The sequence below is a fragment of the Rattus norvegicus genome, chromosome 5, assembly GCF_021556685.1.
Source record: "Rattus norvegicus strain SHRSP/BbbUtx chromosome 5, alternate assembly SHRSP_T2T, whole genome shotgun sequence".
Taxonomy (NCBI): Eukaryota; Metazoa; Chordata; class Mammalia; order Rodentia; family Muridae; genus Rattus; species Rattus norvegicus.
The window spans coordinates 152,614,881-152,642,304 of NC_141538.1; the positions used below are offsets into that span (position 1 = coordinate 152,614,881).

At 49.1% G+C, this 27,424-nt stretch overlaps 1 protein-coding gene across 5 annotated transcripts in view; it reads left to right on the forward strand.

Annotated features, from left to right (window-relative positions):
* The first annotated feature begins 4,431 nt into the window (after positions 1–4,431).
* Pafah2 (platelet-activating factor acetylhydrolase 2) overlaps positions 4,432–27,424 on the forward strand; it is a 28,896-nt gene continuing 5,903 nt past the window's right edge. For 2 of the 5 annotated variants that reach the window (XR_015619745.1, XM_087549336.1), the window contains exons 1-10: positions 4,432–4,489; positions 10,257–10,723; positions 11,830–11,980; positions 12,999–13,095; positions 16,953–17,021; positions 17,449–17,587; positions 18,487–18,600; positions 23,373–23,464; positions 25,269–25,439; positions 27,251–27,405. Coding sequence is in view for 3 of the 5 variants with exons in the window: in XM_087549336.1 (XP_087405462.1) it covers positions 10,634–10,723; positions 11,830–11,980; positions 12,999–13,095; positions 16,953–17,021; positions 17,449–17,587; positions 18,487–18,600; positions 23,373–23,464; positions 25,269–25,439; positions 27,251–27,405 (1,078 nt within the window). In the remaining 2 variants the exon portion in view is untranslated. Of the gene's footprint in view, positions 4,490–10,256; positions 10,724–11,829; positions 11,981–12,998; positions 13,096–16,952; positions 17,022–17,448; positions 17,588–18,486; positions 18,601–23,372; positions 23,465–25,268; positions 25,440–27,250; positions 27,406–27,424 lie in introns of those variants that run through there. The other 3 variants (XR_015619744.1, XM_087549335.1, NM_177932.2) reach the window with 2 other exon arrangements.

Consider the following 27,424-nt stretch of genomic DNA (forward strand, 5'->3'; position numbering starts at 1 on the left):
CAACAGTGCCATGAAGCAATAGCTTCGTCACGTGTCATAAGATGGGCGTGGCGTGGCTCTCCACCCCAGCCCCCCCTTCCTCCTCTCCTCTGTCCCCTCCTCTCTCTCTCCCCCTTCTCAATCTTTCTATCTCTCTGTTCTCACGTGTTCCCAGCCGGCTTCTCTTTCTCTTTTTGTCCTCTGCCTCCCTCAACCCTTTTCTCTGTTGCTACCCCTTTTCCAGGTCCCCACTCCCTTCCCCCTCAGTAAACTTCCCTTGAGTCCGGTCTATCACATGGCTGTGATTTCCCTTGGCATGGGCCCACCACATACACCCTTACTCCTGCCACCACTGTATTATATTTCATAACAGTCATAGAAGAACTGGGGAAGTTTCACCTTCCTGTGGCCCTGGGGAGGGACCTCGCCTTGTACTCACATGATCATATGGTATGAAGTTTACTACAAGGAAGATATTTTATAATGCTTTTCTTGCTGTGTAGATTAGGCTAGCCTGAAACTCACTCTGGAACTATGTAGCCCAGGCTGTCCTCAAACGTGTATTGATCTGTCTGCTTCAGGCATCCTGAATGCATTGTAAGTGTAGGTCGCCATGCCATCTGGGCCCATTGTGCTCCTTTTTCCAAACAAGGGTCCAATGGAGACGGGAAAGGAGGCTTAGCGAGTGGTCATCACGTACAACTAACAGCGGTGCCACTGCAACTCAGGCTGTTTAAACACAGGCTGCAGGCCTGCAGGTGGAAGCCGTGGTAGAGCAAAAGGTTTGCATGTACGAAGTTCTGAGAATGATCCAAAGTCCCCAGTCACCTATTGTCTCTACAGAACCCCGGGACACAAAGTCCAGTCATTTCTACACATCCCAGCTACAACCCGGGGTGAGACAGCAACCCATCAGATAAGAGAGAAAGGCCGCTGGCTGAGCTCAGGGAACGCCCTCGTTGACCGTAAAACTCCACAAACAGCAACAACAGACAAGCTCACTCCGGGGCTGTGAAGTAACCACACAGATAAAAGTACCTGGGCATGGAAAAGACAAGAATATTGTCCAAACCAGGAGAACCAAGCACCTCCATTCTTGCTGCCAAGACTCCTGTTTCTTTTCTCTGATAGCTTTAGCTGAGCCCAGACCTCCCTCCCTCCTTCCAGACAAATCTTATTGGGATAGCTTTTCATCAACTCACTGATAAGTTATTTCTCCAGTGGTGAAATGAGCCAATTAAAGCTAGATTAGATTATATTAAACACGGGATTATTGGGAAGCAGTCCCCGAGGACTGAGGCCAGAGGAGTCGCCATAGAAAGGGAGAGAAAGGGGAGGGGAAAGAGGAGGAGGAGGGGGGTGGCTAAGGAGACCAAAATGTCTGGATTATAGAAGGAAGAGTCTCTGGGGGGAAGGGCAGCTCAGCCCCTGAGAAAATTCAGGGTTGAGACCAGGTAGGGACTGAGGGATGCTAGGAACCTGGAGGTCAGGTCTGCTTTGATATGTAAAATACACACCTCAGGTCCTTGTGCCGGTCTGAAACCAAACACTTCTTGAAAATTTTTTTAAAGAGTTATTTATTTCATGTGTATGAGTGCACTGCCACTGTCTTCAGACACACCAGAAGAGGGCTTCAGATCCCATTACAGATGGTTGTGAGCCACCATGTGGTTGCTGGGAATTGAACTCTGGACCTCTGGAAGAGCAGTCAGAGCTCTTAACCGCTGAGCCGTCTCTCCAGCCCCCGACTTCTTTAAATTTTTAAAGTTTATTTTTTTCTTTATTTAGAGGTGTGTGTGTGTGTGTGTGTGTGTGTGTGTGTGTGTGTGTGTGTGCGCACACACACACCCGTGTTGATTATCTTCTCTTATCAGTGAGGTTCTGTGGATTAAACTCAAGTGGTCAGGCTTGGGGGCAATTGCCTTTACCTACTGAGCCAGCTAACTGGCCCTGGCACTTCTTGAAATCCTCCATCTCAAAGCAAAGTCATGTTTCTTTTAGCTGTCCCCCAGATAAGGAAGCAGAAGTCTAGACTTCTCGATGAGTCCTTTGCAACACCTTCTTACTGAACTCCCCTGACCTTCCCTGCAACAAGGGGAAATGCAGCTTGTTCACTGGAACTGCACTTCTCTGGCCTTGGACTAGAATGGCACTGACGTGAGTATCATTCAAGGAGCATAAAACACCATTGTGAAAATTGACAAACTATTGCTTGCCCCACTAACAAGAGAAGGAGCAGAGGTTTCCTCTCTAGGGGCCAGGAATGTCGTTTCTTCTGGCTCCGCCCAACAGTTACCTAGCAACAGCCAGGTAGGAGCCAGGCTGAAGAATAAAAAGACTGGGCTAGAGCTCTCTCTCTCTCTCTCTCTCTCTCTCTCTCTCTCTCTCTCTCTCTCTCTCCCCTCTCCCCTCTCCCCTCTCCCCCCCTCTCCCCTCTCCCCTCTCCCCTCTCCCCTCTCCCCCCCTCTCCCCTCTCCCCTCTCCCCCCCTCTCCCCTCTCCCCTCTCCCCTCTCCCCTCTCCTCCCCTCTCCCTCTCCTCCCCTCTCCCCTCTCCCCTCTCCCCTCTCCCCTCTCCCCTCTCCCCTCTCCCCTCTCCCCTCTCCCCTCTCCCCCCTCCCCTCTCCCCTCTCCCCCCTCCCCCCTCTCTCCTCTCTCCTCTCTCCTCTCTCCCTCTCTCCCCTCTCCCCTCTCCCCTCTCCCCTCTCCCCTCTCCCCCCTCTCTCCTCTCTCCTCTCTCCTCTCTCCTCTCTCTCTCTTCCTCTCCCCACCGCATCAGCATTCAGCATTACAGAACATATCAAGGAGGGGACTAGTTTTAAATTGCTGTGGCAACCTTTCAGGGTATGGGGATTGTTCTATATTTCGAGGCGGGCAGAAGTTACAATAGAGGCTTTAAAGGCCGTGGTGTAGGGGCACAGTGGGTGCTTTGGAAAGAAGGCTCAGCAATTAAGAGCACTCACTGTTCCACGTTCAGCTCCCAGAACCTACCTATTGGATCACTGGGTATGAAACTGCCCTTTCAGGGGAACTGACGCCCTCTTCTGGCCTCTTTTGGCACAAGACACGTACGTGGTGCACTTAATATATATATGCAGCCAAAACAGCCATGCACATAAAATAATATAAATCTTTTTACAAATCAAGGAAGGGAAACTGGAGATCGAGCTCAGAAGGGAAGCCCACTCGACATATAGGCATGAGACCCTGTGTTGACAAGATCGATCATGAACACCAAGGTGAACGACAGCAAAGGACTCAGCGTAACCGGGAAGCAGAGAGCGGCTTCTTTATTCTTAGCCATTTTATACTGTTGCAGCTCCGATCACAAAGTCCATAGTGTGTAAGATAACAACCTGTTGATTGACCTTACTGTCTGCCGGTCGGTCTTTCTCCCCTTCCTTTTTTTCATGTTCTTCTGTTAGTTTTTTTTTTTTTACAAAGAGGGTTTCTCTGTGTAGCCCTGAAACTCACTCTGTAGACGAGGCTGACCTCGAACTCACAGAGATCTGCCTGCCTCTGACTCCCAAGTGCTAGGGTTTAAAGGCATGCGCTACCACCATCCAGCTCAAATTTTTAGGATCCAGTCTTTGTTGACATTTATAGGACTCTCCAGTCCAGCTCTCAACTCCTGTTTAAGAGTGAATTCACTCTTATCTGATATTTCCACATTCCCTGTACTTTTCCTTCCGACCCAATATTAGCATTTTTTTTTCCTTTAAGCATCTTGAGATCTGGCTCCCTTTCCTTAGTTTGGGCGGGTGCTTTTCAAGCCTTCTGCACTTGCTGTTGTTCACCCCCTGTTTTCTGAATTCTGCTAGATTGTGATTTCTGCTAACCCTAGAGACAATATCTTGTTCACCAGTGTGTCTCCAAAAACCCAGCACCGGACACTTAAATGGAGGTGAATAGGAGAAGGTTGAGTTGTGCATGGATCCCAAGATCCCTTAGGTTCCTCCCTGTTCTCAGCTGAGTCTTCCTGAGAACAATGGACACCTTCCAAGGTGTCACCGGGAGCGGCTTGATGTGTCCTTGACAATCAGTCTCATATTTTCACAGGGAATAATGTCTACAGAAACGGAAAACAACCTCTCATCTCCAATCTCCCTGAGAACAAAGTGAAACAGGGTGTGTTTCCAGGCACGCCTGGGAACTATCTGAGGACCGGTGAGGCGGAGGGTTACTTTCCAGTACTATAACCCTCCGCTCGAGGCGTGTCACCATGGCTACTGCTCCCTCAGACACCAGGGGGCGCAATCTCACCTGGTCTTGGCTGATTTCACGCCGCCCCAGGGTGTAGTCAGGAAACCTGGGAATTGTAGTCCTGGAAATGATAAGGCGCCGCGTTGTGTCCCGGGACTTGTAGTGTACATTTAGAGACAGGGAACGAGTTTAAGTTCGCAGGTTAAGTGAAAGAACTAGTATTCCCAGAGGCCCACGGGCTCCTGGGCGGTGCCGGGTTTCTGTGGAGTGACCCTTCTGAGGTTGCCTTTGAATGATCAGCGTGACTGGGTAAGTTTGATTGACTAAAGCTCCAGTTCGTAACTGAGCTCTCCAAAGACCTTTCATATTCCAGCGTGGGGCCTCTTTGTCTCTCAATCCCAGAATCTGCGCGCTAATCTTTGCTCTTTATCGTCTCTGTTTCCTATTCAGATAAATCCTGACAGAATCCACCCTGCACCTATGCCCTCCCAGGGTCATTGGGGATTGTCACTCCCTCATTTTGAGATTCCTGCCCTGACTCTGCCTCACGTCCGTCCGTCCCTGAGAGCGGGCAGTTTTGTGTCCTTGACGCTGCGTTCCACTATGTGCTGTCCTGTTTTCCATACTGGTGGAAGAAGAGACACAGTTCTTCCTCACAGTGCTCTATGAACTTGAAATGCAGCAAACAGCTCTGCCTCACGCCCCCTGACCTGGGCGAATCATATACATAGGCTCTCTGGAACCTCCTCCTCCTCCTCCTCCTCCTCGACCACCACCACCACCACCTCCTCCTTTTCCTCTTCTTCCTCTTCCTAGTCTCCTTTTCTATTTTCCTCCTCCTTTTCTCCTCCTCCTTTTCCTCTTCTTCCTCATCCTCCTCGCCTCCTTTTCTCTTTTCATCCTCCCTCTCCTCCCCCCCCCCCACTCATTTATATTACAGAGTATGAAAGTGCTTTGTAAACTGCAAGGCCTCCACAGGCAACAGAGGTTCTCCCTGCCGTTTGTTGCTTCCCCAGACCGTTCCTATCGGGCGGCTTTGCTGGTTTTACCGCCTCGTTGCTCAATCCTGTCCCTGGAGTTCTTGATGTCTTCATCCAAAACCAGGTTATTTCTTCACTTCCTCAGAGTCCAAAGATCAGATAGGCCCCGAGAGCCCATACCTCCAGAGAGTTCTGGAAAGGAAATCCCAAGAGGGGTGCCCCTCCTGAACTCTGATGGGAAGTCCACGGGACTGGCAGAGGGACAGAGCTGCTCCCCAGGGGCAGGATGAAAGCCCTGCGCTTTCCCTTTGGGCTCTTCTGGGCCTCTTTAGTGGACTTTGGTCGGTGTGTCTCAGGCCTGAAGAGCCTGGGAGAGAAGAATTCATTTTGCCAAAGGATCTATGCCAGAAATAATAGGAGGCCTCAGTTATTGAAAGAGCAACAGGATTGCTGAATAGTTTGCAATATATCAGGCCTTAGGCCGTATCTGTTTTCTCCTTTAAACCTCATTTATGAATGTCCCTAATTTACATATGTGAAAGTCAGACTTGGAGCTGTCCTATAGTTCTTTAAAGGAATTAGTTAATAGCTGCCTTCGGGAGTCACAGTGCCTTCAATATGCCAGGTCTTTTACACACATAATCTTCAACCTCATGAGTAGCTGTAAATGACCAGTTTAGGGATTAAGGCATTTGTTGAAGGTCTTACTGCTGTGGCTAGCTGGATTGTTCGGTGTGTAAAGGTGTTGTCATGGTGGTGACCTGAGTTCCATGCCAGGAACCCATATGGCGGAAGGAAAGAACCAACTCCTGCAAGTTGTTCTCTGACCTTCACCTGGGTGCCATTTATATATAAATTATATATAAATATTATTGATAATATATATTATATATGGCAGAGATTGAATACAAAGTCACCAAACTTCTCTTTTCTTTCTATAGTGTAGAACCTTATTTTTTGATAAATATGACAGATTAAAAAATAATTGAGCTGGGGGCCTAGAGAGATGGCTCAGCAGTTAAGAGCACTGGCTACTCTTCCAGAGGACCCAGGTTCAGTTCCCAGCAACCACATGGCGGCTCACAACGGTCTGCAACTCAAAGTCTAGAGGCTCTGGCGCCCTCACAGACACACATGCAGACAGAACACTAATGCACACTTAAAAGTAATTGATCTGGATACTGTGGCGCTTACCTAGCACTTTTGGGGTGGACGAGGAGATCTTGAATTGGGGGCCTGTTTGGGGTTACATAGAGAGATCCTATCTTAGAGCAGCCAAGGAGAAGAATTGGGTGATTTTTAAAACCAAAGCCAAAAGAAGACAAGTAAGTTCTGGCTAACTGTGGAAAGCACGTGATAGTTTGTCCTGCTGGTTAAAGCACTCTCTTTACCCGCTGGAGTTCACATGGAGAGGAAAAGCACACATGTGTGAACCATTCAATAGCACTCATTGAAGAAAGTCCTTTTTAAAAACATGTATTTATTCTGCGAGTGACTGGGTACCTGCAGTCCATGGTGAATGTTCAGAGGTCAGAGGACCACTTAGGGCCTGGGGACAGATTTCCTCTCTTCATAATGTAGCTTCCTGGAATTGAACACAGAACATCAGGCTTAGAAGGCAAGCTTGCCTGGTGAGCCATCTTGCCTTCATTAACCCGCTGAGTTTCTGGGCAGCCATGTCTGTTTTCCCAGTGAGAAGTCCACAGGGTACACTCAGTGTTTGGTGCATGTGTACGTGCATGCTTGAATGAAAGAAAAGGCCCTCCCTCTGTGAAAGAACTCTTAAGAGATTTTCAAAACCTGCTGGTCAGGAACACCTAGGACTTAATAAGAAAAAAATTAACTTGGAGCTGGGAGTGGAGCTCAGTTGTAAGGCACTTGCCTGCATGTGAAAGGCCCTGGGTTTTAGCCCAAGCCCCTCGAAAATTAAAGAAAGGAAGAAAGAAAGAAAGAAGGAAGGAAGGAAGGAAGGAAGGAAGGAGGAAAGAAAGAAAGAAAGAAAGAAAAGCAAGCAAGCATTGGTTTCTCTGCAAATGAAAGGAATACACTGTTAGAGATTGCAGAACAATTGGGTTGTGGGTTCAGAAACCTCTGAAATAGATTTCACATGGTCTCACTGGGAGAAGCAAGTCACTGAGGCGGCCAACCCAGGTCTTACACCTTGAGCCATTTGAGCAGCCTGTGTCAGGAGTCCAGGTAAGGGAGGGGGGCCATGCTTAGACCTGAGAGGAGGGAAGGTAGGGGTTGAGGAACTTGTCCCAGTGAACCAGGAGGTCTCACTGGGTCTGGATGATAGATAGAGAGGTTCTGGGCGAGCACTGCCGTGAACTGTGGAGCCAGGGTGAACATGGAACACAGGTGAACAACTCCCCCGGGAAATCTCATGGCTTTTATGAGAAACAAGGCTGAGTGTCTCTCCGTTGTAGTTTGCAAGCGAGATTGGCTTTTACCTCCCTGTTCATCCTCCTTGGGCATCAGTCAGCACGAGCCTCGGGAACTCTGGCTGTTTTCAAGTTAGCCTCAGTCTGGCCAGTCGTCTTCTTCAGGTTTTTGGTTTTTTTCCCAAGCAGAATTTAACTGATGGCCCCTCTCAGAAGCCTGCCAGGACCACCAGGATCCTGTGCATCCCACCTGCACGACTCTTTTGAAATAATTTCGCTGACGCCTGACCCAAAATCCTGGTCACAAAATCTCCCGCCCTGTCTCACCCTTGCCTATCCCTCTTTCTTTCCCGTCCCTTTGTTTCTGCTTTTCTCAAGATCACCAAATGCATCTAGATACTTGTTCAAGCCAGGTACTATGCAAGGCGCTTTAATTGCAGGGTTTCATTTATCTCCATAGCAACCACAAGGCTGACACAAATCCCCGTTTGCAGAGGCAGAATTAGGCTCAGAGAGATCAGGTTAACTTGCCCAAGCTAGGGTAGCAAAGCGCCTGGGTCTCAGGCTTGGGTCTTTCATGGTGGGACAGCTTCGTTGCTATTATAAACACATGGCCGGAGGTTCAGATCCTTAGGGCTCACGTTAAAAAAAAAAAAAAAGAAAGAAAGAAAAGAAAAAAGGATAGCTGGGTGTGGTCACAAATGGCTTTTAAACCACCTCAGGAGAGAGAGGCAGGTAGATCTCTGAGTCCAAGGTTAGCTTGGTGTACATTGCAAGTTCCAGGACAGCCGCCTGGGTTACTTAAAGAGACCCTGTACAAAAAAAAAAAAAAAAAAAAAAGCAACAGGCCAGTAAGATGGTTCAGCGGATAGAGACACTTGCTACTAAACATAACTGAGTTTGATCTCTGGGACTCTCAAGATAGGAGAGAAGAGACTCCCTCAGGTTACCCTCTGACACCCACAAGCACACTTGTCACACACGCATTTCCATGCATTAAATAAATAAATGTAATTAATTTTTAAAAAGCCCGACTTGGGGCTGGGGATTTGGCTCAGTGATAGAGCGCTTACCTAGGAAGCGCAAGGCCCTGGGTGCAAGGCCCTGGGTTCGGTCCCCAGCTCCGAAAAAAAAGAACCAAAAAAAAAAAAAAAAAAAAAAGCCCGACTTGATGGCATGCTATAATCTCAGACGACTTGATGGCATGCTATAATCTCAGACGAGGGGAGTCTGACCGGTAAGTCCCTGAAAACCAATGTGGTCTAGCTCCCCGCTAACGCTAATGGAAGACCCTGTTTCAAACAAAAGGGTGGGAAGCACGTGAGAACCAACAGGAGAGGTTGGCCTCCGCATGCACATGGTTCCGCTCACCCACCCACGGGAATGCGTGGGAGCTTGCACGCGCGCGCCCCTTTCTCCCTCTGCAGTCAACACCAACTGCCCCCGTGTCTCACACACCCTTTCCTAACTTTCTTTTCTTTCCTGTCCTCCCCTGCTCTCTGCTCCCACGCTCCGGGGACTCTCTTTCCTCAGAACTCCAGTGGCATTTTATCTCTCTTTTATGACGGGAGCTGCAGCTGCTTCGCCGTCTTGTGATCCACTTGAGTCCCGCAGCTGCAGTCTAGGTTCTCCAGTGCGAGCCCTCGGCCCCAGTGCGAGCCCTCGGCCCCGAGGGGGAACGGGCAAAGGCTCCTCCCCCTTCACCCTGGCTGAGCGGGTCTGCAGCCTGCAACAGAACTTAGCTCCTCCTCCCCTTCCTCCCCTTCCTCCCCTCCCTCCCCTCCTCCCCTTCTTCCCCTCCTCTGTTTCCTCCCTTCCTCCTTTTTGTTATAGTGGATGTCTTAAAATTTGCACTGGAAGAACAAAAGAGGAAAAAGAATAGTAGAAAGAAAATGATTGCTTCCTAACATGAAGTAGAGTGACTCTTTGGGGCTCTTGGGGGTTTTCCTGTGGATCAGATGATTGGCAGGCAGAAGGGTGTGTGTGTGTGTGTGTGTGTGTGTGTGTGTGTGTGTGTGTGTGTGAACAGCTGTGATCTTGAGCAGCTCATCGAGCCTTTCAGTGACTTCTTCAGTAGTGCACACGTTTGTGCCGAGGCAGGGAGAGGGGTGATGGCAGGGAGTGTTGGCAGTAACCATTTCCAAAGTCTTTTTGTCCAGGCGTGCTCAGACTTGCACACTGATCCTCCCAGAGGAAGAATCAGAATGTCCAAACAAACCTTGGGGTCCCGGGGGCCCCACCCATGCAAGTGGTTTTGGCTGTAAGGAATAGGAAATCTAAATGTTGCTTTAAGCAGGGTGGGTTATGAGCTAGACCTCCATAGCAGGGGAAATTGGTCCAACTACCTCCCTTCTCAGAGAGCTGTTGAGAGGGTTAGATGAAGCAGTGTCTATTAGGACTTAGTACAGTCCTAGCTGAGGATGAGCTAGATCTCAGTGGGCGTTATTGGCCAGGAAAGGGCAAAGTCTGGGCTGTGGTCACTGCAGCAGTTTCTATGGGATGGATACATGGTGGGTGCAGTGTCAGTATATGTTGATCCTGAGACAGGGTCCCGTGCATCCCAGGCTTGCCTTGAACTCCTAACCCTCCGGACACCCCCTCCTCAGTGCTGGGATTACAGGTGTTTATTGCCACAGAATTGTTCTCTGCAATTCTGGGAATCAAGCCCAGGACTTCTTGTTTGCTGGAACTGAACCACACCCTTGTGGTTTGTAGGTTTTGAGGGATCTGAGGCTCATCACCACCGTCTCCTCACCCCACCAGAAGGAAATGAAGACTACAGTGCTCGGGGCTGGGAATGGAGTGGGTCACTAGCATATGTAAGGCTCCCAGCTTCCTTCCCACCACTGCAGAAAGACAACAGAAGGATCAGCCTGTAAACGGAAAGTAGCAAACGTAAATAATGCGTGCGCTTCAGTGAGTAGCTGGCAGGAAGGTCAGTTGGGGTGATAAGGATGTCAGGAAGTACACAGGGTTGGCACATGACCTAGAGAAACAACAAGCGAGGAAGAGACCAGCAGGAGGCTGTTCTGCGCTCTGCCTTCCAGCCAGCAAGTTCCTGAGCACCCGCCTTTGGTTCAGCTGGTGATGAGATGGGGGCCGGTCAGTCTATATGCTTCCCGCCCATCTCCGGGCCCCACCACATTGGCTGCACGGATGTGATGGAGGGTCACAGTCTTGAGGTAAGTGTCCCAAGCTCTGCCCTACTGTGGGGACTTCACCACCACCAGTCCAAGTGTGTAAGTTCTGGGGCGCTAAGTTACAGCTGAGCTGGATTTGGTCATCGGTCCTTAGGCCTGTCTTCCTGTCATTTCTTTTAAATGCCTCATTCAGACTATTGGAACCTCCCCAGATGACAGAGAGACTTGCGTTCTTGCTCAAGGAGGAGAGGCGTCTCTGGCTTCAGAGGCAGCTCACAGACCCTTTCTCCTTTCTTGAGTCCGGGCCTGTGATCCTGGAGAGGTTTTTCCATGCCATCCTGATGTGGGGGAATGGGAGGAAGCACAGTGGGCCGCAGGCTGCTGTCCTGAGTCTACGCTTCGGTGGGAAGGTGGGGTCTTTGTCTCCAGCCTCCCATTGGCTTCTGATCTCCTGCTAATATCTAGGCTTTTCTTTTTCTTTGTTTCCTCTTCTTCCTCCTCTTCCTCTTCCTCCTCCTCTTCCTCCTCCTCTTCCTTCTCTTCCTCTTCTTCCTCCTCCTCTTCTTCCTCCTCCTCTTCTTCCTCCTCCTTTTTTTCCTCCTCCTCTTCCTCTTCCTCCTCCTCCTCTTCCTTCTCCTCCTCCTCTTCCTCCTTTTTTAAACATTTTCGAGGTTTCACGTGTAGCTCAGGAAATGTAGCCAAGAATGACCATAACCCCAAATTCTCCCACACCACCATGACCCAGCAAGTTCCTTAAGTTTTCATTCCCAGTGCTTAGACTCACCTCTGTTCTGTGAGAGACACCCACTTCCTGGTTACCCCCCTCCTGCTTCCTCTCCTGACCAAGCATACTGCCGCTGCCACCAAGTTCATCCTAAGGGCAAAGATCTAATCCCCCACTCCACCCGAGCCCTCGCCAAGCCTAGGTCCGCAGTAGGTGCCATTCCAGGATGTAGTTGGAAATGCAGCTTGACGGTCAGAGGAACATAAACCTTCTGATGTGCTAGCAACAAAATTGTTTCTGGATCTGAGGAAGCCTCTGTTTCTCTGTGCTGGTGTCCAGCCTGGCTGGTACCCAGACTCCTGCTGACCCGAAATGCTTGAGCTTCTTGGTCCCAAGCAGTTGCTCCCTTCTTCTTCTTCTCTAGGGGAGCCTCTTCCGACTCTTCTACCCCTGCGAAGCATCAGAGACGTGCGAGCAGCCCCTGTGGATTCCCCGCTATGAGTACTGCGTGGGTCTGGCTGACTACCTGCAGTATAACAAGCGCTGGGTGGGGCTGCTGTTCAACGTGGGCATCGGTAAGGCTGGCCTGGCCCTGGCTGCTTCCCCAGTTGCCTGGTTATGTCCCGAGAAGAAACTGAGGCAGACACAGTAATTATTTAGCTTGCATAGTTGAGTCCTTAGTTTGGAGAGATGGGAGAGAATGGAATGCGTGAGAATCTGGGTCATCGATTCAAATCCAGACTGTCATTTACTGGCAGTGGGACTTGGGCACATCACTTACCCCTGCCAGCTTTTGTAGTGCTATGGTGCCAGGTACATGTACACCTAGAACCTCTCGTGCAGTGTTTGGGACATCAGATGGGATACGGTGCTGGCTGTGGTCCCTAAATCCAGCATGCACTCTTCTTTTTTTTTCTTTTTTTTTTTTTTTTTTTTTTGGTTCTTTTTTTCGGAGCTGGAGACTGAACCCAGGGCCTTGTGCTTCCTAGGCAAGCGCTCTACCACTGAGCTAAATCCCCAACCCCCACTCTTCTTTTTTTATTAATTTTTTTATTTATATGAGTACACTGTAGCTGTCTTCAGACACACCAGAAGAGGGTATTAGATCTCATTACAGATGGTCGTGAGCCACCCTGTGGTTGCTGGGAATTGAACTCAGGACCTCTGGAAGAGCAGTCAGTGCTCTTAACTGCTAAGCCATCTCTCCAGCCCTCAGCATGCATTCTTATTCACTCTATAGATCCCCCTTTTCAGTACTGGGGAGCAAACCCAGGGCATCATATAAACAGGTCAGAACTCTGCCACTTACCACTGAACCCCATCCCACTAGCTATACACTCTGCCCACCAGGAGCTCCTGCTCTCCTGCAGTGGCCGTGCTCTCAAGGCCCTACCGCAGGAGTTCCCCCATGGCCTTGGCTTTTCACAGATCTGCCCCAGATTTCTTCAGTGTTACCCCCTTGGGTCTTTTTATCCCCCTGGTGATTCTGGAGAGGGGAGGACCACGTATGCCCACCCCTACCTGTGCTCAGGCTGCCCCTGGGATTCGCTAAGAGCAATCAGAGAGTCTACATACAGCCTGTGTCTCTGCCAGGATCCTGTCGCTTGCCTGTTAGCTGGAACGGCCCCTTTAAGACAAAGGAATCTGGATACCCTTTGATCATCTTGTCCCATGGCCTAGGGGGCTTCAGGTAAGAGCTTTGTCCCTGCACCTTTCATATCTCTTGCATTGTGACCATGTCCTGGCATAGTCTCAAAGGGCCAAATAACAGTTTATCTGCCGGCCATCTTACTCCCACTGTGCCCCTTGCAGGAGCATTGGGCCCTCCTTCCCGAGTCCAGGGCTTCGGAAGGCTTCTCACTTTGCGACTCGCTTTCGCCTGACACTTTTACATGACTGTCCACTGTCTAAGTGTATAAAATAAGAATACGGTCAGATGCTCATTGGTAAGAAATCGCAATGAGCTAGATTTTAGGACAGCGATTTGGAATGCGTGTCATCTTACTACTCATTAAAACCAAAGGGAATTTGCATGCCAACCAGCCGGGTGTGCTATTTTTGTATAAAGAATCGACTCTAAGCTGAACGTTTGATACCGTAAGACCTAGAGTATCTTTTCACAATAGATTGTAGTTTTTGGTTCTTATAATCATCAATGCTGAGAATTCTGTCTCTCAGAAACACGTAGCACAAAATGGCAGGCGCATGTTTAGGGCCATTTCAGAAACTGGAAATTCTGTCTTAAGCTCAAGCCAAGATCCATTTAACACTCTGTGTGTGTGTGTGTGTGTGTGTGTGTGTGTGTGTGTGTGTGTGTGTGAATATGTGTGTGTGAAACTAAGTTTAGCAACCCAGACACCAGTTGGTTTTGTTTTTTTTTTAAGATTTATTTTTATTCTTTTTATATTTTTAATTACGTGTGTAGATCGAGTGTCTTTGTGTGGGCATGTGCGCACGAGTGTAAGTGCTCCCAGAGGCCAAAGGTGTCAGATCTGGCTGAAGTTACAGATAGGTACGAGGCACCTGAAGTGGATGCTGGGAATCAAACTCCAGACTTCTGTAAGAGCAGCCAGTGCTCTCTTAACGGCTGAATGGTCTCTCCAGCCACCTCAGGTGCCAGTCTTTAAAGATGCAACATTCTAACACAATACAATCCCAAAATAGACTAACTTGATATGTGGTAAGAAAACAAGGGAAGCCTCTTGCTCTCTGTGAGTTGGCCATTGTGTTTTTGTAGGCGCGGAGATCTTTGTCTGTACAGTAAAAACACTGCAGTTTGTGGCGAGCAGCAGGTCACAGCTGCGTCCAGATGTTTCGGGTAGCCTCTTTGACACAGCAGGGCATAAAGGCATGCACAGTGCACAGTGCACAGTACACATGCGTGTGCAGAGCTCAGGCTGCAGAGACGTTTCCAGATGCAGCTTTCGCCAGCACTGTCGGAAACACTTTGGCTTTACCTCACCTTTGACTTTCAGTTAGCTAGTTTTGGCCGTCTGGGGATGTATGTGCTAGCCTGCACGTGTGGCCTGACCTACCCAGGGCCCTTGCATCCCGAGTGGGCTAGGGACACTGTGCTACTCTCTGAGTCTAGATTTCAACACTGCCAGACGAGGATATGGCTTCCACGTGTGGTTTTTGAGGTTCCAGTTGGATCGGTGCCTACTAGATGCACAGCCCTGCCACGGCGGCTCTCCTGGTTACGCGGAGGGATATGGTGATGGCCAACGTGATAATCTCTTTCACCAGACATTGGGCAACTGGCTTCAACTTCATAATTCAGTATCTAGGCAGGATCGCTCCCCGGACCTTTTCTGTCTACACCATGGGGTGTTATTTAGCTTATGACAGTAGCTGCACATGATCACTTGAGATTGTCAGCGCACTCTCTCTGCACCCGTGATTAGATATGTCTAGTGTATATCCCAGAGTGCCACACCACTCAGAAGCTGCCCACCCTCCAACTTTTATCCACGCTATAGCCGAGGAGGTCTCTCTCTCTCTTTTAAAAAGATTTATTTATTTTATGTATATGAGTACACTATAGCTGTCCTCAGACACACCAGAAGAGGGCATCAAAATCCCATTACAGATGGTTGTGAGCCACCATGTGGTTGCTGGGAATTGAACTCAGGACCTCTGGAAGAACAGTCAGTGCTCTTAACCTCTGAGCCATCTCTCCAGCCTGCAGCAAGTGCTTTTGTAGTGCAGTGATCTCTTCAGCTCTGTGCTTCTTATTGGTTTTGAGATAAGATCTTGATGCACAGACAAGGCTAGCCCTGACCTCCTGATCCCACCTTCATGTTCCAAGTGCTAGGATAACATGTGTGCATTGGCATGCCTGGCCTGCCTTCCCTCCCTCCCTCCCTTCCTTCCTTTTTTGTATACCCCAAGCTAGCTTTATACTTACGATGTAACTAAGGATAACTTGGAACTCCTGATATTCCTGCCTCTGGCTTCCAAGTTCTGGGATTATAATTATGCCCTACCACAACTGGCTAAAAAAACCCACCCTTTTCTTTGTTTTTGGCCTCAGTGGGGATCGAACTCATCACCTTGTGCGTGCTGTAGGCAGGTGTTCTACCACTGAAGCACAGCCCCCTCTGTGTGTGTGTTTATTTTTTACATGTGTATAGGTGTTTTTCTTGCATGTATGAGTCTGTATATCATATGCATGCAATACCTGTGGAGGCCAGAACAGGGTACTGGAGCCCCTGTAACTGCAGTTACAGGTGGTTGTGAGCCACTGTGTGGGTGCTGGCAGTCAAGCCTGGGGCCTCCAGAATAGCTAGTGCTCTTACCTGCTGAGCCAGCTCTCCAGCTACCTCGACGTCCCCTTTTAACTTAACTTAAAAAAAAAATGACAACTTGAAAACTTCGAGTGACTTTGATTGGTATGTGTGTGTGTTTAATATGTATTATCGGGGCTGGGGATTTAGCTCAGTGGTAGAGCGCTTACCTAGGAAGCGCAAGGCCCTGGGTTCGGTCCCCAGCTCCGAAAAAAAGAACCAAAAAAAATGTATTATCATATATGGCATGTGTGGACTCATTTGTGGAAGGCAAAAATAACTTTGCGAAGTAAATTCTCTCCCTCCCCCAGTGATGTGTGTTCTGGGGATCAAATTCTGGTTGCTAGACTGGTGAGACGAGCATCTTTACAGATAAGCCATCTTGCCAGCCCCAGTGTTGTTTAAAAAATGTTATGCTGAGCACCGTTCAGCATATGGTGAGTTCAAGGCCAGCCTGGACTACAATCACAGCGTTCCAGGCCAAGCAGGGTTATGCACTGAGAGTCTGCTCAGTGTGTTAAGGGCTTGCTGTACACGACTAAGACAGACTTAAGCTTGATCTGCAAAACCTGTGTAAAATCTGGCCATGGCCACACACACTTGTAATCCCAATCAGCAGTGGAGGAGTCAGAGTGGTCCCCGGATCTCCCTAGCCAGCTAGTCTCACAGAATTGATGTGCTCCCGGTTCCGTGAGAAACTCTGTCTCAAAAATAATGACGAGGAGAGGCCAGGTAGTGGTGGTCACGCACGCCTTTAATCCCAGTGCTTGGAAGGCAGAGACAGACGGATCTCTGTGAGTTCAAAGCCAGCCTGGTCTCCAGACTGAATCCAGGACAGCCAGGGCTACACAGAGAGATCCTCTCTCAGAAGACAAAGCAATGACAACAATAACAATGAAAAGAAGAAAGCAGAAAATGATTGAAAAAGACACCTGACAACATGTGTTCCTCTCTTCCTCTCTCTCTCTCTCTCTCTCTCTCTCTCTCTCTCTCTCTCTCACACACACACACACACACACACAAACACACACACACACACTTGGAGTGCCCTGACTCAGTGGGGTGGAGAGGCTCCTCAGTTGGAAGCTTATCTTGCAAACACCCTGTGGAGGACACCAGAGCCCTGCTGGAACCTGCTGGGACCAGGGCTGTACTATCTGGGGAAAGTACTTGGGGAGGGCCACCCACGACACCTACCTAGCGGGAGTGTGGGTGACACTGGGCCATGTGTTTTTTACCTCCTCTCCTCTTGACTCTCCAGGGTGTCATACTCGGCCTTCTGCATGGAGCTGGCCTCCCGTGGCTTTGTGGTTGCTGCCATAGAGCACAGGTGAGGGGGCAGAACCGACGAACTGCGGTCTGTTGGATACTTGTGGGGAGCTAGATATAGGCTAGCTGCCTATCAATGTGTTCTTTCTTTCTTTCGTCAGGGCTTCAGACCCACACACTAGGCAAGTGCTCTGTCACTAAGCTACGTCCCCAGACAACGTATCATTACTAATGACCATGCAAACGGTTATTATACCCATTTAAGAGGGTAGAACAACAAGGCTCAAAGATGTCCATTAGCTGCCTGAAAGTAACACAGATGACTCTGGGCTCAAACCCTGTCCCTAACGTTTATTCTGCATTCCTTTGCGCCCCTGACCTTACTTACCAGTCAAGTGGAGAGCCCATGTGGAAGGGAGGCCTGAGTACAGGGAGAAGTACTTCACCACTGTCTCCTTTCCTTCTCTCCAATGACACTCGTGGTTCAGGGACCAGTCAGCTGCAGCCACCTACTTCTGCAAGCAGACCTCCCAGGAGAGTTCGCCCACTGAGTCTCTGGAGGAGGAATGGATCCCCTTCCGTCGGATCAAGGAAGGGGAGAAGGAATTCCATGTTAGGAATCCCCAGGTAGGTGTGCGTCCCACAGTCCCTTTTCAGGGCAACTCTTCAATGACTTAAAGACCTCCCATGGTTCCCACCCTCTAAAGACTCCATCTTCCAACAGCATCCCCATGGAGGCCAGGTCATTAACATGAACCTTCAGTCCACCACAAGCAAGACTTTTGACTAACTTTCTCTATCAAAAGACTTAGCATAGTAGGTCTCAGCTCACCATATCTGGGATTACAGGACTCTTGCAGTGGCTGGGGAAATCCAGCTTGAGCCAGCTTAAGTGGCAAGGGAGCTGATTGGCTCATGTGGGGAGGAGGAGGGAGCGTGAGACCCTGGGGCAGCCTCACAGTCAGTCCTTGGAATGCTCTCAGAGGGTTGGCTTACTTTCCCAGACCCTGCCAGCTGTGACTGCAGATGTTCTGCTCACCAGCTCTGGTGTTGTTCCCCAGTCCTCCATCCCAGAGCGAAGCTCACCTTGAAAACTCCCAGTAAAGGATTCCTAGCCTGGAGAAGAGAGGCAAAACGAAAATTCCCACCAAGAAATCCATTGTCAGATTGTTAGGGGAGGGCGGGCGGGGTGGAGGTCAGTGGAGGAGGGGAGGCAGACAAAGGCAACAGTCCGTGTTGTAAATGGGCGAGTTGAACCAAATCAGCCTGAGAACAGAACAATCTCCATACCTTCTGGTGGAAAGTTCTCTCACCTGCCCATCCTCAGGGCCTGGCGGGCAGGCAAGCAGAATAAGAACTCTTAGGTCCACTCACTATGCTGTCCCGAGAACCCGTGTGAGCTGCGAGAGGCCTGCAGTGTTGGCTGAAATGGCAGTGGGCAGACTCCTCTCCCATTGCATTCTGCTGGGCTCGTGGAGGGGCTGAAGTCCTCATCACCGTGCGGTTGCGGGATGCTTCTGTTGCAGGTGCACCAGCGGGCGAAAGAGTGTGTGCGCGTGCTGCAGATCCTTCAGGACGCCTCTGCTGGCAAGCCTGTCATCAATGTCTTCCCAGGAGGACTGGATCTGATGACCTTGAAGGTAAAACAACGGTTGGAACCACCCAGAGCTACACATCCCTCACAGCCTCGCTGGCTCACACAGCCGCAGGAGCTCAGGCTGACCTCGGGGCAGCATAGTGAGATCCAAGGTCTTGGACCTGTGCGCTCTGCCTCTTACCTTTTGGCTGTGGGCTCAGTTTCCTTGTGCGTATGTGGCCTTCATCCTCATCAGATTCCAGGCAAGAAAGATAGTTGCTAGAACTCCAGGCCTGTGCCTGGACAGTCCCAGAATCAAACAGAAAAGAGTCTCTTAGCTTCTAGGCTGTGGCCTTCCTTGTGTGGCTTACACAGTCCATGTGGACCGCTCACTGTGACAGAGAGAGTATTTGGGTCCGTCTGCATAAGCTGTGCCACCTTCCCAGTCAAAGGAGCTGAAACACCAGAACTGAGGGCCCCACTGTGCCATATGGGTTCCCCAAAATTAGGGTGTTAAGGAGAAGTGACCCACTGCAGGCCAGAAGCCAAGAAGGCTTCTGAAGGAGTCCCAAGACCCCTTAGAGAAGGCATGACACCGTCCTGGCTGGAGACTTGGAGACAGGGAGGTACAGTGTCTACCCTGCAAATACCTGATCTTTTTTCTTTTCTCCCCTGATCTTTCTTTTCTTCATCCTCTAATGCTAAAACAAAATGTAGTAGCCTTTTCTTGTTCAAACACCACACACACACACACACACACACACACACACACACACACACACACGGGGGGGGGGTCCATGCTAGTTAATTTGTTTAAGACAGGGTCTTGATTCATAGCCCAGGCTAGCTCAAAACTCACTCTGTAGCCCAGACTGACCTTGAACGCATGACAGTCTTCCTGCCTCAGTCTCCCGAGTGCTCAAGTTACAGATGTGAGCCACCACTCCTAGCTAGTTAAGCTTTCCCTGTTTTTCTCTTCTTGTTTTGTCTTTTTGAGACGGGGTCTGGTACATTCTACAAGAAGACTGGCTTCAGACTTCCTATGTAGCTGAGGCTAGCCTTGAGCTCCCAGTCCTCTGAAGTACTATTTTTAATACTCGTGTAATATTCCACTGGGTAAATAGGAATTCTACTGTGGTAAGGGCTCCCCACATAAACTCATGGCGTCAGTACATTTGTACATCCAACAAGAGAAGCATGTGAAAGACCGAATACCTACAAAACGCACTCCGTTAAGAAAGTGGTGGAAGAGCCGGAGAGATGGCTCAGCGGCTAAGAGCACTGACTGCTCTTCCAAAGGTCCTGAGTTCAAATCCCAGCATCCACATGGTGGCTTGCAACCATCTAACACTCTACTTCCAGGGGATCCAGTAGCTTCTTCTGGTTTCCATGGGCATCGTCAGGCACACAAGTAGTATACAGATATGCATACAGGCAAAGTGCTCATGCACGTAACATAAAATTAAAAAAGAAAGGGAGGGGGCTGGGGATTTAGCTCAGTGGTAGAGCGCTTACCTAGGAAGCGCAAGGCCCTGGGTTCGGTCCCCAGCTCCGGAAAAAAAAGAACCAAAAAAAAAAAAAAAAAAAAAAAAAAAGAAAGGGAAACGGTGGAGCCGGCTTTAATCTGGAATTTCTGTTCCCAAAGGCGTTTATGTCTCAACACCTTTTTTTTTTAAGCCGTTTTAAAGGAAGACGCTTATGCCCAAGTGTGGCATAGAACTTGGACTCTGTTGGGCATTAGTGACTGTTTGCTAAGTGGAGAAGTAGGTCCCTAGGGCTGACGTCCAGAACCACCCGCCTAAGATCCCTACCCAAGTTAGGCACCGAGGAGCTGCAGTCACTGTTCAGGTGAATCCTAGAGGAAAAGCAAAATTAACTAGTGAAGTAAACCTTACCAGTGAGACTGAATGAATCTAAACATGTTATCCCACTGTGGTGAAGAAGATAGCCTCCTCCCTGCTGCCCTGAGGAAGGCAGTGTGTCAGAGACACTTCCTTTCTTTTTTCTTTTAAACATTTATTTATTTATTATATATGAGTACACTGTAGCTGTCTTCAGACACACCAGTAGAGGGCATCGGATCCCACTATAGATGATTGTGAGCCACCATGTGGTTGCTGGGAATTGAACTCAGGACCTCTGGAAGAGCCGTCAGGCTCTTAACACTGAGCCATCTCTCCAGCCCCCCCCCCCTTTCTTTCTTATCCATCAGTTTCCAGTCTATATCCAGTATCCTGCATGAGCTTCATTGTTCCTGAAAGCTAACTGCTGGGAGGAGCCAATATGTTCCTCTCAGAGCCATAGGGAATGCTAATTGCTAGGGCACACAGACCCCTCTCAGCGACTTGATCAATACAATGTGTCTCTCTTGTATGGTCCACAGAGTCCTGTGCTGTAAGAGACAGTCTGGGGATCCAGACTCCTTTCGGAATTGGGTACTTAGGGGTTGGAACAAGCTAGAAAGCCATGCTACCCGAGGCTCCCTTTATCTGAGGGCTCTACCCTCTGGACTCTTGAACTCAAGTGCACAACATACCGTAGGTCAGCAGAAAGGCACGGGCAGGGAACTACCTGAGAGCCTTTGGAGTTGGAATATAGTTACATATATACATGTGCGTGCATATATATATATATATATATATATATATACATATATATATACACATATATCACATAATTTTCAATTATGTGTTAGTGTGTGTATCTGCATGTGTGTATGTGCACATGAGTACAGGTGCATGCATGCAGAAGCCAGCGGTGTGGAATCACCTGGAACTAGAGTTACAGGCAGTTATGAGGCGCCTGACTTGGATGCTGGAAGTCAAACCCCGGTCCTCTGCAGGAGCAGCAAAGTGCTCTTAACCATACAACCATCTCTCCAGCTCCGGAAGTTAGACTTTTGCTCACGCTGTTAGCTAGGACCCAGTCACCTGGAACCGATCCAGCTGTGTGTCCGGGGACAGATTTGGTGAGCAGCCAGCTCTCTATTTCTGAGGGATGTCTAGTGTAGCCGTTGGGAAGGACGAGGGATCAGCTTCTTTGGACTAATACTGCAATGCAGAGACACTGGCTGGAGGAGCGCCTGCGAGGACAGGGATAAGTGCGCATGCGTGCGCGGCCATGTTTATTTGTATGTACAGCCTCGAACTCTGAAGGACACTGTTGCTGGATAGGAGTGGGAAGAAGGCAGCTGGTGGAAAGGATACCATGGTGGGAGGCTTCTCCACATAGCTGACTTCAGAGGCAGACGAATACAGCCACTCAAGTTTAAAGAGCTAAGGAGCCATCTGTCTTGGGTGCTTCTCTCAGCCAAGCGGGGAGAATGGGTACACACCCCAGGCCAGAAGGAGAGGAGAGCAAGGCTCCTGAACAGAGGCGGTCACACAAAGTCTGCAGAGAGATCTCCCGAGCCCCTTAGCAGGCATCGGTGGTGGCTTTTTATAAAACCGTGCCCTGAAGGCTTCTGGGAACAACCAGAAATAGACACTCCGAGAGCAGACTGAGCGCACACACTCTTCCCCTGAGCTGTAGATAAAAATCAGGACAGATCCACAGAGGAGGTAGAGCCTGAGTCGCGTTATGCACAAGCAGCCGTTGCTCTCAGGCAAAATGGAGGGTACCAGCAGTTAGCATGCTCCTCCTGTCTGTGTTCTCTGAGGTATCCTTGAGGACCAGCTTGTGAGACGGGATCTGTGGAGCAGCGGTTCTCAAACCTCCTAACGCTTCGACCCTTTAATCCAGTTCCTCATGTTTTTTTGTTTTTGTTTTTGTTTTTGTTTTCTTTTTTTCGGAGCTGGGGACCGAACCCAGGACCTTGCGTTTGCTAGGCAAGCGCTCTACCACTGAGCTAAATCCCCAACCCCCCAGTTCCTCATGTTGTGCTGATGCCCAGCCATAAAATTACTTCATTGCTACTTCATAACTGTAATTTTGCTACTGTTAGGAATCATAATGTAAATACTTTGAGAGGCAGAGGGCTACCTAAGGGGTCACCACCCACAGTTTGAGAACGGCTGTCCTAGAGGCTCTGAGGAGCTGCTTCTCAGGTAGCTTTTGGATGAGTTGGTGAAGCCTGGCAGCTTCTGACTGTCTGGGTACCCACAGCCATGATGATACCATGAGCATCAGTAACAAAAGAATTAGGGAGTCAAGGAAGATACAAAGCCATGGTGGTGTCACAGGCTTTTAATCCCAGCACTCGGGTGAAGGGAGGATTTCCATGAGTTTGAGGCCAGCATGGTCTACAGAGTGAGTTCCAGGCCAGCCAGCAGTGCATAGAGAGACGCTGTCTCAAACAAAGCAAAACCAAATCATGTCCAGTTGAAAAGCACAGTTTGTTCACACTGAAGATTGGCTCTCTAGGACAGACCTTTTCTTTTTTCCTTCTCTTTGCCATACTGGGGGTCAAATCCAGAGCCTTTTGGTGCCAGATATGCTCTCTGCCACTGATTTGCACCCCAGAGATTACTTTTATTTTTTTTTAAATAAGATTTATTTATTTATAGGTACACTGTAGTTGTCTTCAGACACACCAGAAGAGGGCATCAGATTTCATTACAGATGGTTGTGAACCACCATGTGGTTGCTGGGATTTGAACTCAGGACCTCTGGAAGAGCAGTCAGTGCTCTTAACCACTGAGCCATGCCCCCAGCCACTGAGATTTTTCTTTACTGTGACAATGTCTAACTGTGTGACCCGGGTTGGGCTTGACATCATTCCGCCTCAGAATCAGAGGCTCAGATGGGCAGCTTGGGTTTGCATCCTTCCTCACTTCCTTCCTTTACGGGTGCTCCTCTGTGAGTGTTTGGTGCAGCTAAGTTCTCTGCTCCCCTCAGGGCAGCATCGACATGAGCCGAGTGGCTGTGATGGGACACTCCTTCGGAGGGGCTACGGCTATTCTTGCTTTGACCCAGGAGGCCCAGTTTCGGTGAGTGCTGGTGATGCTGTTGTCGTCAAGCTTCACATCCCATTCATTCATTCATTCATTCATTCATTCATTCAGCAGGGAAGTGTCACACAAGGGTTGAGTCCTGGGCATGGTTTGATGGGCTGTGCGTTCAGTGGTGATGAGCGAAAATGATCTGACTTTAATCGATTATGTCCTGGGGGAGGAAAGAGGCTAGCAACGGAGCTAAGAATCCTTACTTAGCACCTAAACGCAATGAAGAAAATAAACAGGCCTAGAGACGTGATGTACACACCCATATCACTGCTCTCTGTTGGCTGAGGCAGGAGGATTGTAGAGTTCAAGGCAAACCCGAGCAAACCCCTGTTTTGTTGATGTTTTGGGTTTTTTTGTTTGTTGTTTGTTTTCCAAGGCAGAGTTCCTCTGTCTAGTCCTGGCTGTCCTAAAACTTACTCTGTAGACCAGGCTGGCCTCAAACTCAGAAATCTCCTTGCCTCTTCCTCCCGAGTGCTGGGACCAAAGGTGTAGGCCACCACTGCTGGACGCAAGACCCTATCTTAAAAAATAAAATAAGGGGGCTGGAGAGATGGCTCAGCAGTTAAGAGCACCCGACTGCTCTTTCAGAGGTCATGAGTTCAATTCCCAGCAACCACATGGTGGCTCACAACCATCTGTAAAGAGATCCGATGCCCTCTTCTGGTGTATCTGAAGACAGCTACAGTGTACTTATATAATAAATAAATAAATAAATCTTTAAAAAAAAATAAAAATAAAAAAATAAAGTAAAGGGGCTGGAGAGGTGGCTCAGCGGTTAAGAGCACTGATTGCTCTCCCAGAGGTCCTGAGTTCAATTCCCAGCAACCACATGGTGGCTCATGACCATCTGTAATGGGATCTGATGCCCTCTTCTGGTGTGTCTGAAGACAGCGACAGTGTACTCATATAAATAAAAGTAAACATATTTTTAAATAAAATAAAGAGCACCATTAAAGAATGTTAGGCAGAGAAAAATGAATGTTGTATTTTAGAAAACCTCCTCGCCACTGTGCGATGTAGATGGTCCACCTGAGGGCTGGGTGGGTACAGGCCATGTTAGCAAAGCTAAGAGGATGAATTTACACGAGGTGGAGGTGGAAGATGAGGATCTTGGACAGAGTCGGATGCATTTGAGTTGTAAGGCCGCAGTGATGTGTAAAAGCAGGAAAACAGGAAGTGGAGGCCTTATGGGTGCACCTGTCCTTGCAGTGGAAGGTGCCTGCCCCCTGTTAAAATGGAGAAGACGGAGTGGGCGTGCCTCTGAGTCCTTGGTACCAAGGAAGTTTGCAGGATTCTCTGCCACCAAGGCTCTGGGCTCTTGTAGCATCTTGTGCGTGAGAGCTCTGCTGTGGTTCTGATAACTTTCAAAGTCTCTCGGTCTCTCTCCACCTCGGCCTCACCCTGCTGTCCTGGGATGCATGGCCTTTCTCACTGATCTCTGCATCAGGAGGATTAAGCCCACAGTGGTCACTCAGTAGGGACCGAATTGAGTAATTTAATGAATGAGGTGACATTGTGCAGAACTAGAGCTTGTCACCTGAGGGTAGATCCAGAGGAGGAAATCTGACCCTTGTTGTGAGGGAGTATATATTCTAGAAGGCTCTTTGGGGACGGGTAAAAGGGATTCCTATATAATATCATGGTAGGAGGGTGTGGGTCCCGGCACCCAACTCCTGGTTTGCTGAATCAGCAGTGCATTGGTGAGAGAGCCCCATTGCAGCCCGTTCCACTGTAACTAGTCTTGCCTGGGTTTCTTAGTGATGGCTCCCCAATGTCTGTCTGACCCTAGGTGTGCTATAGCCCTGGACGCTTGGATGTTCCCTCTGGAACACGACTTCTACCCCAAGGCCCGGGGCCCCGTGTTCTTTATAAACGTTGAGAAATTCCAGACAGTGGAGAGCGTGAACTTGATGAAGAAGATATGTGCCCAGCACGAGCAATCCAGGATCGTGACTGTCCTGTGAGTATCCCCCCTAGGCGCTTCCCCGGGGTCCTGTCCAGTTTTCAGTCAGCTGGGACTCCCTTCATGTCTTCTACGTTATCCAGAACTTATTATATATCCATAGAACACCTGGATATTCCAGAATCCCACATAGCTGAACTATATGCCATGCCGGGCCTCTGAGTGCCAGTTGGCTGCAGGCAGTGGCTTCAGTGGCTTCCTCTCTTGCCTGCCCTGGCCTAGCCCCTCCTCCTTCATTTTGACTTCATAGTGTTGGAAGGACAGCAGTGCTGGACCAGTCAGTCTCAGTCTCTTGTAGTCTGTAGAGAAGGGACAGGGCACACGAAGGGGACTTAACTACAGGTAATATATTCTTTAGATATGGTGGCACACACCTTTAATCCCAGCACTCAGAGGCTGTTGGATCTCTATGAGTTCAAGGCCAGCCTGGTCTACATAGTGAGTTTCAGGACAGCCAGAGCTACATAGTGAGACCCTGTCTCAGCTTCCCCCCCCCCCAAATTTTTTAGATGTATTAATTTTATTATTTTATGCATATGAGTTCTTCCTGCCTGTATCTATCTGCTGTCCATGGAGGCCAGGAGAGGGTGTGGGATTCTTTTTGTTTGTTTGTTTGATTTTCAAGACAGCGTGTATCTGTGTAACAGTATTGACTGTCCTGGAACTCACTTTCTAGACCATGCTGGCCTCTAACTCAGAGATCTGCCTGCCTCCGCCTCCTGAGTGCGGGTATTGAATTCTTAGACCTGGAGACTTGTGAGCCACTCACTAACAGAACCCGTGTCCTCTGCAAGAGCCAGGGATTTTAAGCGCTGAGCCATCTCTCTAGCCCCAGTATATTATTTTTTAAATCTAGTTCTGAATACTCAAGAAGCCAATGTATTTATTACTGTGCACACGTTTTTTCATGTGCCTTAAATAGTACATTTTGAAAATCGGTTTGGGGCTGGGAAGAATGACGACGCAGCAGGTAAACGCAACTTCCGTGAATATGGAGCTCTGTCTCTGGGCACAGTATATGGACAGATCTAATTTTTAAGCAACTGTTTTTCTACTAGACGGGCGTTTTAGCATTTATATTTTTTCCATACCACATTCATCTGAGTTATGAGTAATTTGGCTCAATGGGAACCCAGCAAGGATTTCACGTGTGAATTACATTTATTTAGAGGGCTGCGGTTGTGATGTAATGGCAGGATCTCTGCCTAGCATGTGCAAAGCCCTGGGTCAGTCTTCACTACCACAAATGAATGGATGAGTGAGTGAATGAATGAATGAATGAATGAATGATGCATTTACAGCCAAAGGACTTAAGTCAAAACCCATTTGCATTGCTTCTCTGCTATGATTATAGTGTTTCCTGTCCCTGGTGACTCCAGGGCACAGTTCTGGCAGTGAGGTTAAAGGTTCCATGGGCGTTGGGGGTCACTGGATAAAAACTGTGGCGTGGGGCTGGGGATTTAGCTCAGTGGTAGAGCGCTTACCTAGGAAGCGCAAGGCCCTGGGTTCGGTCCCCAGCTCCGGGAAAAAAAAAAACAAAAAAAACAAAAAAAAAACTGTGGCATAAGCGGAACAGAAGGTGTCAGGAAGCTCACCTCCCTCTCCCAGCTCCCAGCCCACCTCAGTTCAAACCGTAGTGCTGTCTGCTGTCTCTTGATCCTCCTCAGATTCTACCACAGGCAAATGCTTCCCAGACAAGGTCACTGGCAGAGTCACACCCACACACAGGCAGCCCTTTGCACACTGTAGGTGCTTGACACCCGTGCTCAACCTCCGCCCGCCTATGGGCGGTTTCTCTTTCTCTCTAGAGGCGCTGTTCATCGGAGTCAAACTGACTTTGCCTTTGTCACGGGCAACATGATTGGTAAACTCTTTTCCAGCGGCACACGTGGGACTTTGGACCCTTATGAAGGTCAGGAAGTCATGGTGCGGGCCATGTTGGCCTTCCTGCAGAAGCACCTCGGTAAGGAGACAAGTGGGGT